This window comes from Psammomys obesus, unplaced genomic scaffold (genome assembly GCF_907164565.1).
Source record: "Psammomys obesus unplaced genomic scaffold, mPsaObe1.curated_primary_1811, whole genome shotgun sequence".
In the NCBI taxonomy this organism is placed as follows: domain Eukaryota; kingdom Metazoa; phylum Chordata; class Mammalia; order Rodentia; family Muridae; genus Psammomys; species Psammomys obesus.
This window is the reverse complement of record NW_026590212.1, coordinates 125821-139778: the sequence shown is the minus strand read 5'-3', so window position 1 is coordinate 139778 and position 13958 is coordinate 125821. Positions and strand designations below refer to the sequence as shown.

Sequence of the window (13958 nt, the reverse complement as noted above, 5' to 3'; positions counted from 1 at the left end):
GATATTTTTCCATCTTGTGAAATTCTTGTGTATGCATGTTTGCCAGCATAGTCCTGAGACTGGACTCTATTAAACCCTTCCCCTTTGCACCAGCAAGGAATTAGTCAATAGCATCAGACTGTGAGGTCAAGTTCTTGCTGGTGGGGTAAGGAACAGTTACTGTCTGAATCAGACTAAAAACTAGGTGAACCTCCTGCAGTGCTGTGTTCTTGGTGCTCTGGTTTTTAAAGAAGCTGCCTTGCTGGGTTACTTTCATTTAGTTGGCTTTTCTTTTTGGTTGCCACACCTAGAATACTCCCTTTTCTTAACACCGTCATGTCAGGACCCTCAAAGATGGGCTTGGGGAAGTCACTGGATCCCTTTGTCCCTCTTCCTGATGTGTCCACATTGAATAAGCCTCTTTCTCTGCTTTTCCCTGTTGTTTTGGATCCCTGCAGACAGGTGGCCAAGCCTGCCTTACTGAGGGTTCAGACTGAAATCCCTAAGTCCATTAACAGTAGAGTGGCTGGAAACCAGTGGCAACTGGTTCTTAAGAGTGAAATGTAGCGAGAAAATCAACCTTGCCTAAAGACAGCAGAAATTCAACTTGATTAGAATCCACAGTGAGTGAAAAGAAACAACAACAAAAATAGTTGGAATTAGGCCGCAAAGGAATTTGAATTCCAAAACAAAGAAACTGGATTAAATATATATATATATATATATATATATATATATATATATATATATATAGACCATCTGAGAACAATTCACTAGCATTTTCAGCTCAAACTGGAGTGGACAAGTGTCTTCTATGTCCTTGGAGTACATGTATGTCACAATTTCCAGTGGATCATTGTGAAAGAAAAAAAATGTCCCAATTCTGCCCACAGCAGTTGACGACCTAACAGCAGGTTTCAAGGGCTAGTGGAAGGGCGTCTCAGTCAGCAGTAGAAAAGAGGTCTGGAAGAGCATGAAGGAACGTAACTGTGCAGCAGAGGAAAGCACACACTCAGCGCTCGGCAGCACGGATAAGAACACTGACACTGACCTGGAGATGTCGCTGCAGCCAGATGAAGGAAAGAGTTATGAACGCCAGCAGTTAAGGCAGGGGCTGCAGGAAATGAGAGGAGGGATGAACAACAGTAATCATTCCCTCAGTCTGCAAAGTGGTCAAAGGACACTTTCATTTAATCCATAGAGCAACAGTGTGAGTAGAAATTAACATGTGTATAACACTGCCCCATTGAAGAGCTCTTTTATATTTGTGATCTTAATTATTAGCCCTCTGTAAAACATGAAAGCCTGAAGCTCAGAATTCGGAAACAGCTGCAACTCACTGAGACCTTTGCTTTCCTTGGGCAGCATGTCCAATTACCCCATGGTGACATCAGAGACCCTGGAGTCATTCCTCAACTTTGCAGATCTGGCCTCAGTGTGCCGGGAAGCAGCTGTACATCAAGGGGGGAAATCTAGCAGTTCTTCCCATATAGTTCTCATCTTTCAGAAGTAACTCTCTACCTACCCGGAAGTCTGGGTCAAAACCTCCTGACTGAGGTAGCTCCGCTTTTTAAAAGGGTCCATTCGTGTATTAATCAGATTGCACTTGAGTATTATTTTTCCAAGAAAGGAACAATGACATTTTAAAATCTATTCGAAAAATACTTGTTAAATAATTAGATGAATAAAGGAACATAAATTTAAGACCTTTTAAAATACTCTAAGAGCCTTTTAAAAAAATACAAAGACCTAAATAATTATTGGGACAGTGGGCTATTTGACATGCCATGAATTTTAAATGGTACAGAGTTAAACTAGACAAAACCCTGATTTGCAAACTCACATTCCATCCAACCCCCAGGTGTCATGAGAGGTCCCCACCTCTGCTACCAGGTGTCATAATGTGTGAGGGAAGATGCCGCTAGACACCTGAGGTATCCCCTTCTCTTCCACCTGGTGGGGACATTCTGGCTACTCCTTTAAGACTTTACTCATTTATTTTTCCTTGTGCATCTGGAGTCTTATTCTGCTGGCTCTGTTACCACATATGGAATACCTGGCTTGTTACTTGGTTGCTGATCTGAACTCTGGTCCTAATAATTGCACTTTTTTTCCTTCCTTCCTTCCTTCCTTCCTTCCTTCCTTCCTTCCTTCCTTCCTTCCTTCCTTCCTTCTTTCTTTCTTCCTTCCTTCCTTGTTTTTGTTTGTTTGGTTTTGGGCTTTTTTGGTTTTTTTTGGTTTTTTTGGTTTCTCAAGACAAGGTTTCTTTGTGTAGCCCTGTGTAGGCTGTCCTGGAACACTCTCCGTAGATCAGGCTGGCCTCGAACTGACAGAGATCTGCCTGCCTCTGAGATTAAAGTGCTGAGATTAAAGGTGTGCATCACCACTCTTCACCAGTAAACCATCTTTTCAGCCCTCCCTATTAAGTTTTAAAATCCCCACTTGGTCCTTGACTCTGCTTTTCCCTCCCTCTTCCTTCCATATTCAATGAGCACATGCGTACTCGACACTTTCCATCTCCACACATGCGCACTCCACACTTTCCCTCTCCACACATGCGCACTCCACACTTTCCATCTCCACTCTTCATTCACCAACCTTTCCTCAGTCTACTTCCATCTGTCTTTCTTCTTATACTATACCACACCTGCTCCATCAAACGCCTCTAAGGATATAACTGCCAAATCCAGTGGACGTCCTTTGATGACACCAGCAAGGTTTCCCTTTATTCCCCAATCATTTTTCTTCTTACTTCTATGCTGGAACATCTTTACCCCCTTGCTCTTTAGCTGCTGTTTACTCTCCTGTGTTAAGTTAGTGGCACGGCTATAGAACAGAGCATTTTCTGACTTTGCCAGTCACCATCACCCAGTCCTTACACAACTCCCCACGTTCACAGACCTTTCTGTGAAAGGCTGACTGTTGGAAACACTGTAGTCATCAGGGCACCATCTCTGCCCCTCTTCCAGAGAGGAAGACAATTACATGAATAGAAGATGACATCAAAGTATAGTAAGAATGAGGATACCAGGAGCTAAAGAAGAATGAGATGGACAGAGGATAGTCTTAAGTCCTTCAACACTGAATTGGCCTGCCTGTCTTGGCTTCAAATGGAACTGTGTTCTTATCCTACCCATCCCCAAATGTTAAACACTGTATTCTAACCCACCACCATGCCCTGTTACCAAGCTGAATACCCAGCTGAAACCTCAATTCCTCCCTCTGTCTAACACACATCTGAAGAACAGCCAAGTCTTCAAGTTTGGTTTCCATCACTGTGATAAAATAACATTTATTTTTGCTTTTAGTCCATTATGAAGGGAAGTCAGAGCAGGAACTTAAGGCAGAAACTCAAGCAGAGGCCACAGAGAAATTCTTTTTTTATATTTTATTAATTACACTTTATTCACTTTGTATCCCCCCATAAGCCCCTCCCTCCTCCTCTCCGGGTCTCACCTTCCCTCCGCCTTCTTCACACATGCCTTTCCCTAAGTCCATTGATAAGGGAGGTCCTCCTCTCCTTTCTTCTGATCTTAGTCTATCAGATCACATCAGGAGTGGCTGCATTGTCATCTTCTGTGGCCTGTGCTGCTCCCCGATCAGGGGGAGGTGATCAAAGAGCAGGCCAATCAGATTATGTCAGAGACAGTCCCTCTTCCCATTACTATGTAACTCACTTGGACACTAAACTGCCATGGGCTACATCTGTGCAGTGGTTCTAGGTTATCTCCATGCCTGGTACTTGGTTGGAGTATGAGTCTCTGGGAAGACCCCTGTGTTCAAATTTCCCGGTTCTGCTGCTTTCCTTGTGGAGTTCCTGTCCTCTCCAGATCTTACTATTTCCCACTTCTTACATAAGATTCCATGCACTCTTCCCAACAGTTGGCCATAAGTCTCAGCGTTCTGCTTTGATAGTCTGCAGGGAAGAGCCTTTCAGAGGCCCTCTGTGACAGGTTCCTAGCTTGTTTCCTGTTTTCTTCTTCTTCTGGTGTCCATCCTCTTTGGTTTTTGGGATGGGGATTGAGCATTTTAGTCAGGGTCCTCTCTCTTGATTAGTTTCTTTAGATGTACAGATTTTAGTAGGTTTATCCTATGTTATATGCTTATATGAGTGAGTATATCTAGGAATAGTGCTTCCTTAAGATCCAGCCATACCACTCCTAGGCATATATCCAAAAGAGGCTCAAGTACACAATAAGGACATTTGCTCAACCATGTTAGTAGCAGCTTTATTTGTAATAGCCAGAAGCTGGAAACAGCCCAGATGCCCCTCAACTGAAGAATGGATGCAGAAATTGTGGTACATCTACACAATGGAGTATTACTCAGCAATGAAAAATAAGGAAATCATGAAATTTGCAGGTAAATGGTGGGACCTGGAAAGGATCATCCTGAGTGAGCTGTCCCAGAAACAGAAAGACACAGAGGAATTCTTACTGTCTTGTTTCTCCTGTATTGCTCAGTTTACTTTCTTACACACCCGAAGACCACTTTCCCAGTGATGGTACCACCACGGTAGGCTGGGTCTTCCACATCAATCATTAATCAAGAAAATACCTTGCTGGCTTCCCTACAGACCTATTTCATGGGAGCATTTTCTCACCTGAAATTTCTTCTTTTTAGATGACTCCATACTGTGTCAAGCTGAAAACAAAATAAAATCTAGCCAGCATACCAAGCAAGGCTGACATTGCCTTTTCAGTGTCTGGCAGTTCCTTGTTCCCATCACCACAGTTACCTGTTACCATCACCACTTTGGCTCTTACAATGCCCTCCTGTTTTAAGCCTCTAGTCTCTCCTTTCTATTACATTTCTACACTTAAAAGAGCAAAAGAAGATCATCTCACTCTCCCGCTTGAAAGTCTTCTTTGGTTAATATTCAGATTTCCAGGCATAACACTGAATGACCTGTTCCTACTGTTTACTCACCATCACCTAATCTGTAGACGTCTAGCACTGACCCACCGGTACCTACATGTGTGTTAACACACCATGCCCCATTCCTGTTGCAACAGTCATTAAAAATTCTGCTGGATGCAGCCAGGCAGTGGTGGTACACGCCTGTAATCCCAGAACCCGGAAGGCAGAGGCAGGCAGATTTCTGAGCATGGGTCAGTCTAGTCTAGAGAGTGAGTTCTAGGACAGCTGGGACTACACAGGAAATCTTGTCTCAGAACAAACAAAAGCAACACACACACACACACACACGCACACACAAAATCAACCAACTTCCTCTGGATACACTGGTCAAATCCTTAAGCATTCTGCGTGAACAAATCTCAATTCATATGCCGCTGCTCTCTCCATTGCATAGATAAGAGCGGGTAAATCAGTCGGTGCAGCCGATATATCACAAGCAGAGAGCTGAATCTTAGTCTACGTACCACAGTCTGTGTGGAGCCCTAAAATGCTCCTATGAGACCAGACCTCTCCTTGCTAAACCACCCGATGGTATATTCTTACCCATTTTTGAATGCCCAACTCAAAATTCACTTTTTCCAGGACACTTCCTTTACTCCCCTGGAGTTACTCACTTCCTTTCCAGCAATGCCTTAGTCATAATCCTGTTAGTACACTCATGCGCACAGAGGGATGTACTCAGCCCTAGGTAGAGATCAGGTTGCAGATGAAAATTACCCTGGCCTGTGGGAATTCTCACATTTATTTCCTGATCAGTCCTTTCATTCACCCGTGTTCCTTCATTTTTGTTTCTTGCTACTAATTTATCTGCTCTCACTCCCCAACTTCTTAGCCCTTTTGATTGACTCACTGTTTGCCAACCTTGCCAAACCTTTTTCCAAAAAGCTTTCACCTTGGTCTGAACCCAGCACTGAGCCTCTTCAGCCTGCCCTGGAAAGTGACCACCTCAGGCAACCCTAGATGAGGTTAACAACCTTAGCCTTGAACACTTCACATTTACTTCCTCAGGTCTCCTAAGGGTTCACTCAAGCCACACAAGAGCCTTCTTTATTTTCAGTTACCAACTGACTTGTTTTCTTCTCTCTGCCACATACCTTTTCCAGGTCTCACAACTTCCACTAACTCTTGGTGTCTTGTTCATATTTGATTTGTCCTGACTTCCTAGTTCTCTCTGTGCCTCAGTTCTAACTGCCCAATTCTGTATGTGGTTCTAATTCCAGCTTCCATGAATAGAGGACTGATTTGTTCCCATTCATCTTATCATGAAGCCTTTACTACTCTCATCCTATGCACTAGCAGGCTTTGAGTCCAATCAGTTGTGACAAAGGACACAAGGTCAAATCATGTAAGCCTTGGTCACCGAGCCTGTTTCTTCAGCAGAGACTGTAAATGATCTCTAAAAAGATTATGATGTGGACCTGTCCACTGTTGGGGTATAGAGTGATTTAGGCTAATGACTCTTTTAATAACTTTTTGTTTTGTTTTATTTTATTTTTCAATTATGGTTTCTCTGTGTGTCCCTGGTTATCCTGGATTCACTGGGTAGACCAGGCTGGCCTCAGGCTTACAGAGATCTGCCTGCCTCTGCCTCCCAGAATGCTGTGATTAAAGGTGTGGGCCACCATGCCCGGCTCATATATATATATATATATATATATATATATATATATATATATATATATCTGAGAACCTGATGATAGCTATAGGCCTTCCTCTAGGAAAAGCAACCTCTTAAGAAGAAAACTGAATACACAACTTTAAGATATTAAAGAATCCTAGTGCTGTCTCTAATGTACCACCCCATCTTCGTGAAGTCCATCCATGGAGCGCCTCAAATGCAGGTCATGTATCACCCTCATGTTTGTAGTCGTAGAACAATGCTTGGCACATAGCAGCTTCTCGGATCAAGTCAAAGGAATAAGTTGATATTTTAACTTATTCATTAAGGCTGAACAGGGCCACAAAGAAACTAAGAAAGCTGGATTTTTTTTAAAAAAAAAAGTCTTTATTTTGTCATTAACTACACGAAGAGGTCAAAAGCCAACATGTAGAAGTTGGTTCTCATTTTTTATTATGTGGGTACCAGAGATAAAACTCAGGTTATTGGGCTTGGAGGATGTACTGTACTCTCTGAGTCATCTCACTGGCCCCAGAAGCATGGTTTGGTATAAAAGTCTTAGTAGAAATAACTTTGTTTTCTTTTATTGTGAAACTTACAAAAAAGAAACAACTTTTATTGTGCCATGCTTTGTTCTGAACTAAGCAGTTGATCAGAACTGCACATCAGAAAAATGTGTTCTCACTGATTAAATGTGTTTTATTGAAGGGCAAGGGTCCAGTTATGAAATCAAAGGAAAAAGGGAGTGGGGATGTAAACTAGATCAGGGGAGTCAAATAAGGATGGGTGGGTCCAACTTCAATAAAGCCGAGATTACAAGGGCCTTGATTTAAAAAAAAAAAATGTGTAAGAAATATATATATTTTTAAACATGGTGCTAATATTTGCAAGTAAGGAAAATGGAAAAAAATGGCCATTATTGGGAACACAGGTGGGGCTTTCAAGTGCATTTGCTTTGGTTTGGTTTTTAGTTTTCCTTTGAGACAACATCCTACTCTGTAACCTAGGCTGGTGAGGAATTCACCGTGTACCCAACAGGCTGGTCTCAATCTTGCAGCAGGCCTCCTGCAGCAGGCTTTGCAAGTGCTGAGATTACAGGCAAGAGCCACCCCTCTGACTCCAAGGGTTCCCAAATAAGTGACAGGAACTGTGAGTCTGAAGCGAAGATGAAACTGGATATGAGGATTTGGTCTCTTGGAATCAGGAGTCAGTAGCAGAAGGTGACAGCAGACACCAGGGCACATCACACATTTCCCAGTCACATCTACTCTGTTTTTTTGGGGGGTCCCCTTAAAGTGACAGCCCTAAAAATTTTAACTAAATAGTAAAGGCGACATGGCTTGTTTATAGATGAAAACATAGAAGCTCAGAGGGTCAAGGGGTCTTGTCAAAGTACTGCAGTGATGTTACCGACCTAGGATTAGAAGCTGGAAATGTTTCATACAATTTCATGCTTTTTTGAAATGCAGGCAGGAAAACGTCGCACTAGCACAGGCCAATGTTTTGCTGCAATAGTTTGGTTGTTTTTCTTTTCAGTTTTCTTAACTGCCATTTTAATGCTGGAGAGCAGGGTGAAAATTATTCCTAGACAATAATCACCAGTATGCTGTTGGCAATAATAAAGACAGTTAGGTAGGTCAGGTGGTGCACACCTGTAAGTCCAGCACTTTGGAAACCAAGTGAGGGGGGGAATAAGAGGGTCCTAAGTTTGAGGCTAGCCTGTGCTACATAGAGAGAGAAAAAAAAAGTCAGCCTCAGCTACATAGGAAGACCATGTCTCATAGAACTTGTAACATCACCACTGTTTATTAAATATCTTCAGTGAAGCAGAATAGACTGCCTGGGCTCCTAGGGACCTACTTGATGCCTATGACCCACATTCTTCTTTTTAAAGGGACCTGTCTGCTTGTCGGTTCTGAAATGCAAATGGACCCGTGCAAGCAAAAGAGCAAGGGGTATGAACTTCCCCCAAAGCCAAAGGTCTTCGAGATTCCCAGCAGCTAGAGGCCTGTTGAGTCCAGGGAGGACAGTGGGTATGCAGGATCCCAGGAAACAGAGTTTGGCAGGCGGTGAGGACAGGCTTAGGCCTGCGGAGGGCCGGGGGCGGGACGGGCGAGGCCAAGTCAGGCTGAGGGGCGGACCCGGACCCGCCACTCCCGTCCCAGTGCCGCCAGCCTCAGTCGCAGCCCGGCCTCGCTCCTCAACTTGGTAAGCGTAACTTTTGAACTTTATATTTTTTCCTCCTTTTCAATGAAACAACAAAGGGCAAAGCTAGGCATGCTCTAGACCAAGTGTATCCCGGACTAACGTGCGGACGTGGCAGAAAATAGATCAGGAAGAAGAAACCGTGTGGGAGGCAATTAGAGAAGAGCGGGGAGCAGGACGAAGCCCCAAATTTACACTCTAACGACAGCCTGGGGGAAGAAACCCGGATCTTTTGTTCTCTCTGCGTAGACGTGGTCTAGGGCTGGATGCCGCCGCCGGCCTGGCCGGAGCCGGGACTGGGTGTGGCCGCCCTAGTTCCCGGGTCTTGGGCCCCTGCACCCAGCGGGCGGCGGGGACCTCTGCCGAAGCCACTAACTCAGCGAAGGCCGGGAAACACGCCGAGAACTGGAGACTGGGTGGGAATTTGGGGGCGTCGTCGCTTGGCGTTTCTGCAGAACAGAAAGGGAACATTTCAGAACTTAGCCTTCCTGAGGTCGGAGGGGGGGGGGGCGAGGGTAGGGTGAATCAGCCGCGGGAAGCCGCCGGCAAAGGGCCAAGACATACAGGGAAACTGGAGCCTGTTGCAGCCATTGGAACCATGGGCAAGAATGTGGGAGATGGCAGGTCCCTCCCAGCCCGCTCCGTTCCTCTCCCCCTGACTTCCTCCCTGCCATCTTTCAGCCACTCCCTACACCACCTGCCTGTTTCCACCAATTCACCCCAAAGTCTACCCCTGTCTTTTGTCTCTCCAAAGAGGATCAGCAAACTTTGAAGAGTAGCCCAAGTGGGTTTCTGCCTTAGCCCCAAACTAAGCATAGGCTTTATATTTTAAAACGGTTGAAAGAATTGAAAGGAAAATGATCTCTTGTGATCCACGAAAATCAACTGTGTAAAGTTTAGAGGTACTGCCACACCCATTTGCTCTATGCATTCCCTTCCTTGCCGCTGGACTATAAATGTTCACAGCTGTCCCTTTATTAACAACAGCCAAAAAAGCTTGCAGACCCCTGCTTTGGTGTGTCAGTCTTTCATCACCTTCTAGTTATTCTTTCCTTTTACCACTTTTCATCACGCAGGGTATGTTGGGCTGGATGGATGAGACCCTGATGCTAGAAGAAACAGCTTTCGTGTTGGTTAAGAATGAGATGGTTAATTGGTGTGGTTATCTCTTGTTCACGTATTTCTGTCAAGGGGAAGTTTTCCTGGAATGTTCGGTGTTTAGGGTGCATTTAAAGTTTTATTTTACTGTGTCCTTTCACCATGTGTTTTCTCTCTGCTGTCACTGTTCCCATCATGTAAAAGGCCGGTGGTGTGGAGCGTGCCTTCTCTTTCAGCCACTGCTCTAGATGGGCAAAACCTTCCGATCTTAGCGCTCTGCTCTACAGGGAAAGAGGAAAGAAGCCTCTGTAGGTACGGAAACCGCAATGCTAACATGGCCTCCGAGCCAACCTTCCTGCTATCATGTGCCATACTAATAATGAGGCGGAGAGATTTTAGTTCTGATAGGAGGAGCATGTTGTGCAAACATTTGTTTCTAGGCTGTGGTGTTCTGGTTTTTTCTCCATGCCCTGAGCCTACCAACACTTCTCTCCTTCAGTAAAAGCTCCATTTAGGGGAGAGTACGTCTCCAGCACTGTGACTGTTTAGAAAGAATTTGTCTCCAGAAGAAGCTTCTCAGAACATCTGTAGGTGCAGCAGGCCACAGTAGTGCAGCTTTGATGGTAAAGTGCCTAAGACCAGAGGCTTTGGGGCTGGCAGCTTTTGTCATCTTTAGCACGCGTGATCACAGGCCTAAAAGCTTCCAATGTATCCAACTTATTCTTACGTGTCCAGGAAGTCCATCTTAGGGGGAAATAAAAGGCTAAATACTAAATTGCAGTTGTTAACGTACGTCCAAATCATAGTGTGCATCTCAATCATCAATTGAGAAAGCTTCAGGGTGTGGTGAGGCAGGTTCCAGGAAATGCTGCAGTTGCGCTGTTATCCGCCAGGGGGCGCACAACAACTCAATTCTGAGCTCCGATCTCAGCTGGAGTGACTCAACCCAGTAGAATTTCCTCTAAGAATTCCGCTGTGAGAAAAGCAGAGTCCAGAACAGAATTTGAACTGAGGCGCTTCCCGGTGCAACCACAGCTTTGGTTCAGCTCTGTAATAAGAAGTGCTGGCCACCATACCTGTGGAAACGAGTGGCACTTGGATGAAACAAAGGCAGAATTCTTAAGCTGAGAACCTTGGGGTGAGTCTGACATGCTGATTACCCTCTCATGCCTCAGTTCTGCACAAGAAAATTTAATGGTCTCTAGCTGTCTGCTTTACACACACACAGAATACTGTAACAGTATCTTTTATTCGCCTGATTAACCTAGGCCTAGTCCTGGAAGTTTCCGTACAATCTCATCCAGTCCCTAGAACGTTTTCAGCCTCTGAGACTTACTGCTGAATAAGCTCACCCTTTCTAGTTCTTTCTGAACTCTTGCTGATTGGTTCAACTCAGCTATACTGTCTTAAACCTCTCTCCCAGCTGACTTATTCAATCTGCTATTTGTCTTGGCCTGAATTGCTCTGCTTGACCTCAAACTAACTCCAGCAATCTGCTCTAATCTTCTGACTCCTCTTTCACTTGCTTGTTCTCTCTTCAACCTCTCTCTGTAAAACTGCCTCCTCTCTCCCATTCTCTGTGATGCTCCCTTAGCAGCTTCCCTTTCCTCTCTCTTCTCATGAGTGTTGAGCATATCTATTCTGTCAATCTTTCTCTCATTCATCACTTTATCTGCCACTCAGACATCACTTTCAAAGATGGGTACTTTCTTCTACAAACTTTACCTTCATTGTTTGGGATTAAACAGGTCCAACATGCCTGGACCTGAAACTTGCTCTATACCAGGCTGGCCCTGAACTCTGAGGTCTGTCTCCTGGGATTAAAGGTGTGTGCCACCACTACCCAGTGTCTCTGCATTCTAGCTACATCACGAAGACCTACAAGGTCTTTGGATCTGTGTTCTTGCCAGAACAGCCATGTTCTGAATTAAAATTCCTCTACACAGTACATGTATGGTTTCACCAGGTAGCCCAGGTTAACCTAAACTCTTGATCCTCCAAGTGTATGAATTCCCACACCTTGCTGAATATACTTCTGAACACCTACGATGTCCTCCCCCCGCCCAGTGCACAATTACATATATGCTGTTCATTTTCTTCAAAGAAATGCACTAGGTTCAAGAGTTAATGGTGTCTCATTCCTCACAGCAGCCTCTCCTTGCTCTTAGGTCACTGTGATCTTCCTCCCCCATTCAGAATGTGTGTGAATGGGTGGTGTATAGGCTATATATGTATTTTCTCACACTGTCTCAGAATATCAGGAAAGTTCTCTCATCTAGTGTTTTCAAGCACACAGATTTCCTTGTGGAACACATTACCGCATAGGCTGGGGCTATAGAAATGAAGTTCACAGAATGTCACGCTCTGTGGTGTCTTCACCTCTCTGGCCCCTGATAAATGAGCCAGACTTTAAGAAACTGCTTCAACCAAAACGAGGCGCTGTGATCCTCTGACACAGTCCGTTCTCTATAGCCTTGTTAATTCTCAAATTATTTTTAACCTGAGCTTTGCACTGTTGTTTATTTTTTCTTCAAAGGCAAAAATGTCCAAGCCTACAGAGACTGAGCGATGCATCGAGTCCCTGATTGCTGTTTTCCAAAAGTACAGTGGGAAGGATGGGAACAGCTGTCATCTCTCCAAAACTGAGTTCCTTGCCTTCATGAACACAGAGCTGGCTGCCTTCACGAAGGTACCTGTCCCAGCCCCCTTACCCTGATTGCTTACTGCACAAAACAGCCTGGCAGAATGGCCACACATGAAGGATCAGCAGCTGCCTCCTTGTTCCTCAAGGAGGAAATGGGGTCCATTTCTTAGTCCCTGCTGACGCCCTGTAATTTGGGGTGCACTCCATTTGAACCATACCAATTGCCTGGTGCTGGGAACGGTGATTTGTTTTTTTTCCCCATACAGAGAGTGGCATGTGAAATGGAACGTAGCATAATAGAATAATTTCAAATTTGATTTCTCTACCACAAAGACTGTAGGGAAGACCTGCCAATGATGGGAATAATATTTTGTTTCTCACTGTTATTGCCCCGAGTCACATGGTTGTACCAGACACTCATCATACTTACTTGAAATATGGCTAATTACTTTCTAAGTTAATCTAAATGTAAATGTAGGTGGTGGTTCTGTGTGTGTGTGTGTGTGTGTGTGTATGTGTGTGTATTTGTGTGTGTTGAGACTCACATGGGTAGATGACACTTCTCAGTAGGACCTATGACTTTTATCTGAACCACTCTCTTCTATATGGTTTACATGTGGGATTTGCATGTAACACTTTTCCAAAGTTAAATAATCCTTAATGTCACAGAAAGAACATAGAACAATGAGCAAAGAATTCTGGGTTCATGCCCAGGTCTGCTCCGAAGCAGGCCCCTTCATCTCTTTGAATCGGCTGAAAATAAGAGTATCAATAACCCCTTTCCTGAACCTTGTACTTCACTGAGAGTTAAATGTGGCAGCATATAGAAAGAGCACTATAGAAAGTGAAATATAAAGGTGTCATTGCCTTTACAGAATCAGAGGGACCCTGGTGTCCTTGACCGCATGATGAAGAAGCTGGACCTCAACTGTGACGGGCAGCTGGATTTCCAAGAATTTCTGAACCTTATTGGTGGCTTAGCTATAGCGTGCCATGATTCCTTCATCCAGGCTTCCCAGAAGCGGATCTAACCCTCCCGTTCCCCTTCCAGTTACCAAGCCATCACCTCCTCCCCCATCCACACCTGCACTGAGCCCACCACACCATGCATCCCATGCCTGCTGGCAGAAATAAAAAAAAAATGCCATTTTTTTAAACATACACTGAGAGTCAGTAGATTTGTATAAAGGAGGGTGGCGTGTAGGAAGAATGTAATGGAAGCTGTTAGCAGAAGCTGCCTAGAAACAGTGGGATGCTTCTTGGGTGTGCACAAAATCATGATCAATGAAGGATGCACCCAGAAACAGCTCTGCTTTCTCAAGTTGCTGGACAGAGGCCATTTGTTGTCATCATTCACAAATTAAATGGCTATGTCATAGGCCCTGAGGATATGTCAGACAGCCAAGGTCCCGCCTTTGATTTCTAGTGGGGAAGAGAACCAGAAGAAAGGCTTCTCCTAGTGAGGAAGGATGATGGGCATGTCACTGTGGCAGG

The 13958-nt window shown here is 44.5% G+C and overlaps 1 protein-coding gene across 1 annotated transcript; it reads left to right on the top strand.

The window, feature by feature from the left end:
- Positions 1–952: 952 nt before the first annotated feature.
- On the top strand, positions 953–13625 carry S100a11 (S100 calcium binding protein A11). The gene is made up of 4 exons (XM_055606715.1): positions 953–1124; positions 8613–8725; positions 12357–12509; positions 13340–13625. The coding sequence occupies exons 1-4, from the start codon at positions 953–955 to the stop codon at positions 13493–13495; spliced, it is 594 nt and encodes a 197-aa protein (XP_055462690.1). The 3' UTR covers positions 13496–13625.
- The last annotated feature ends 333 nt before the right edge of the window (positions 13626–13958 follow it).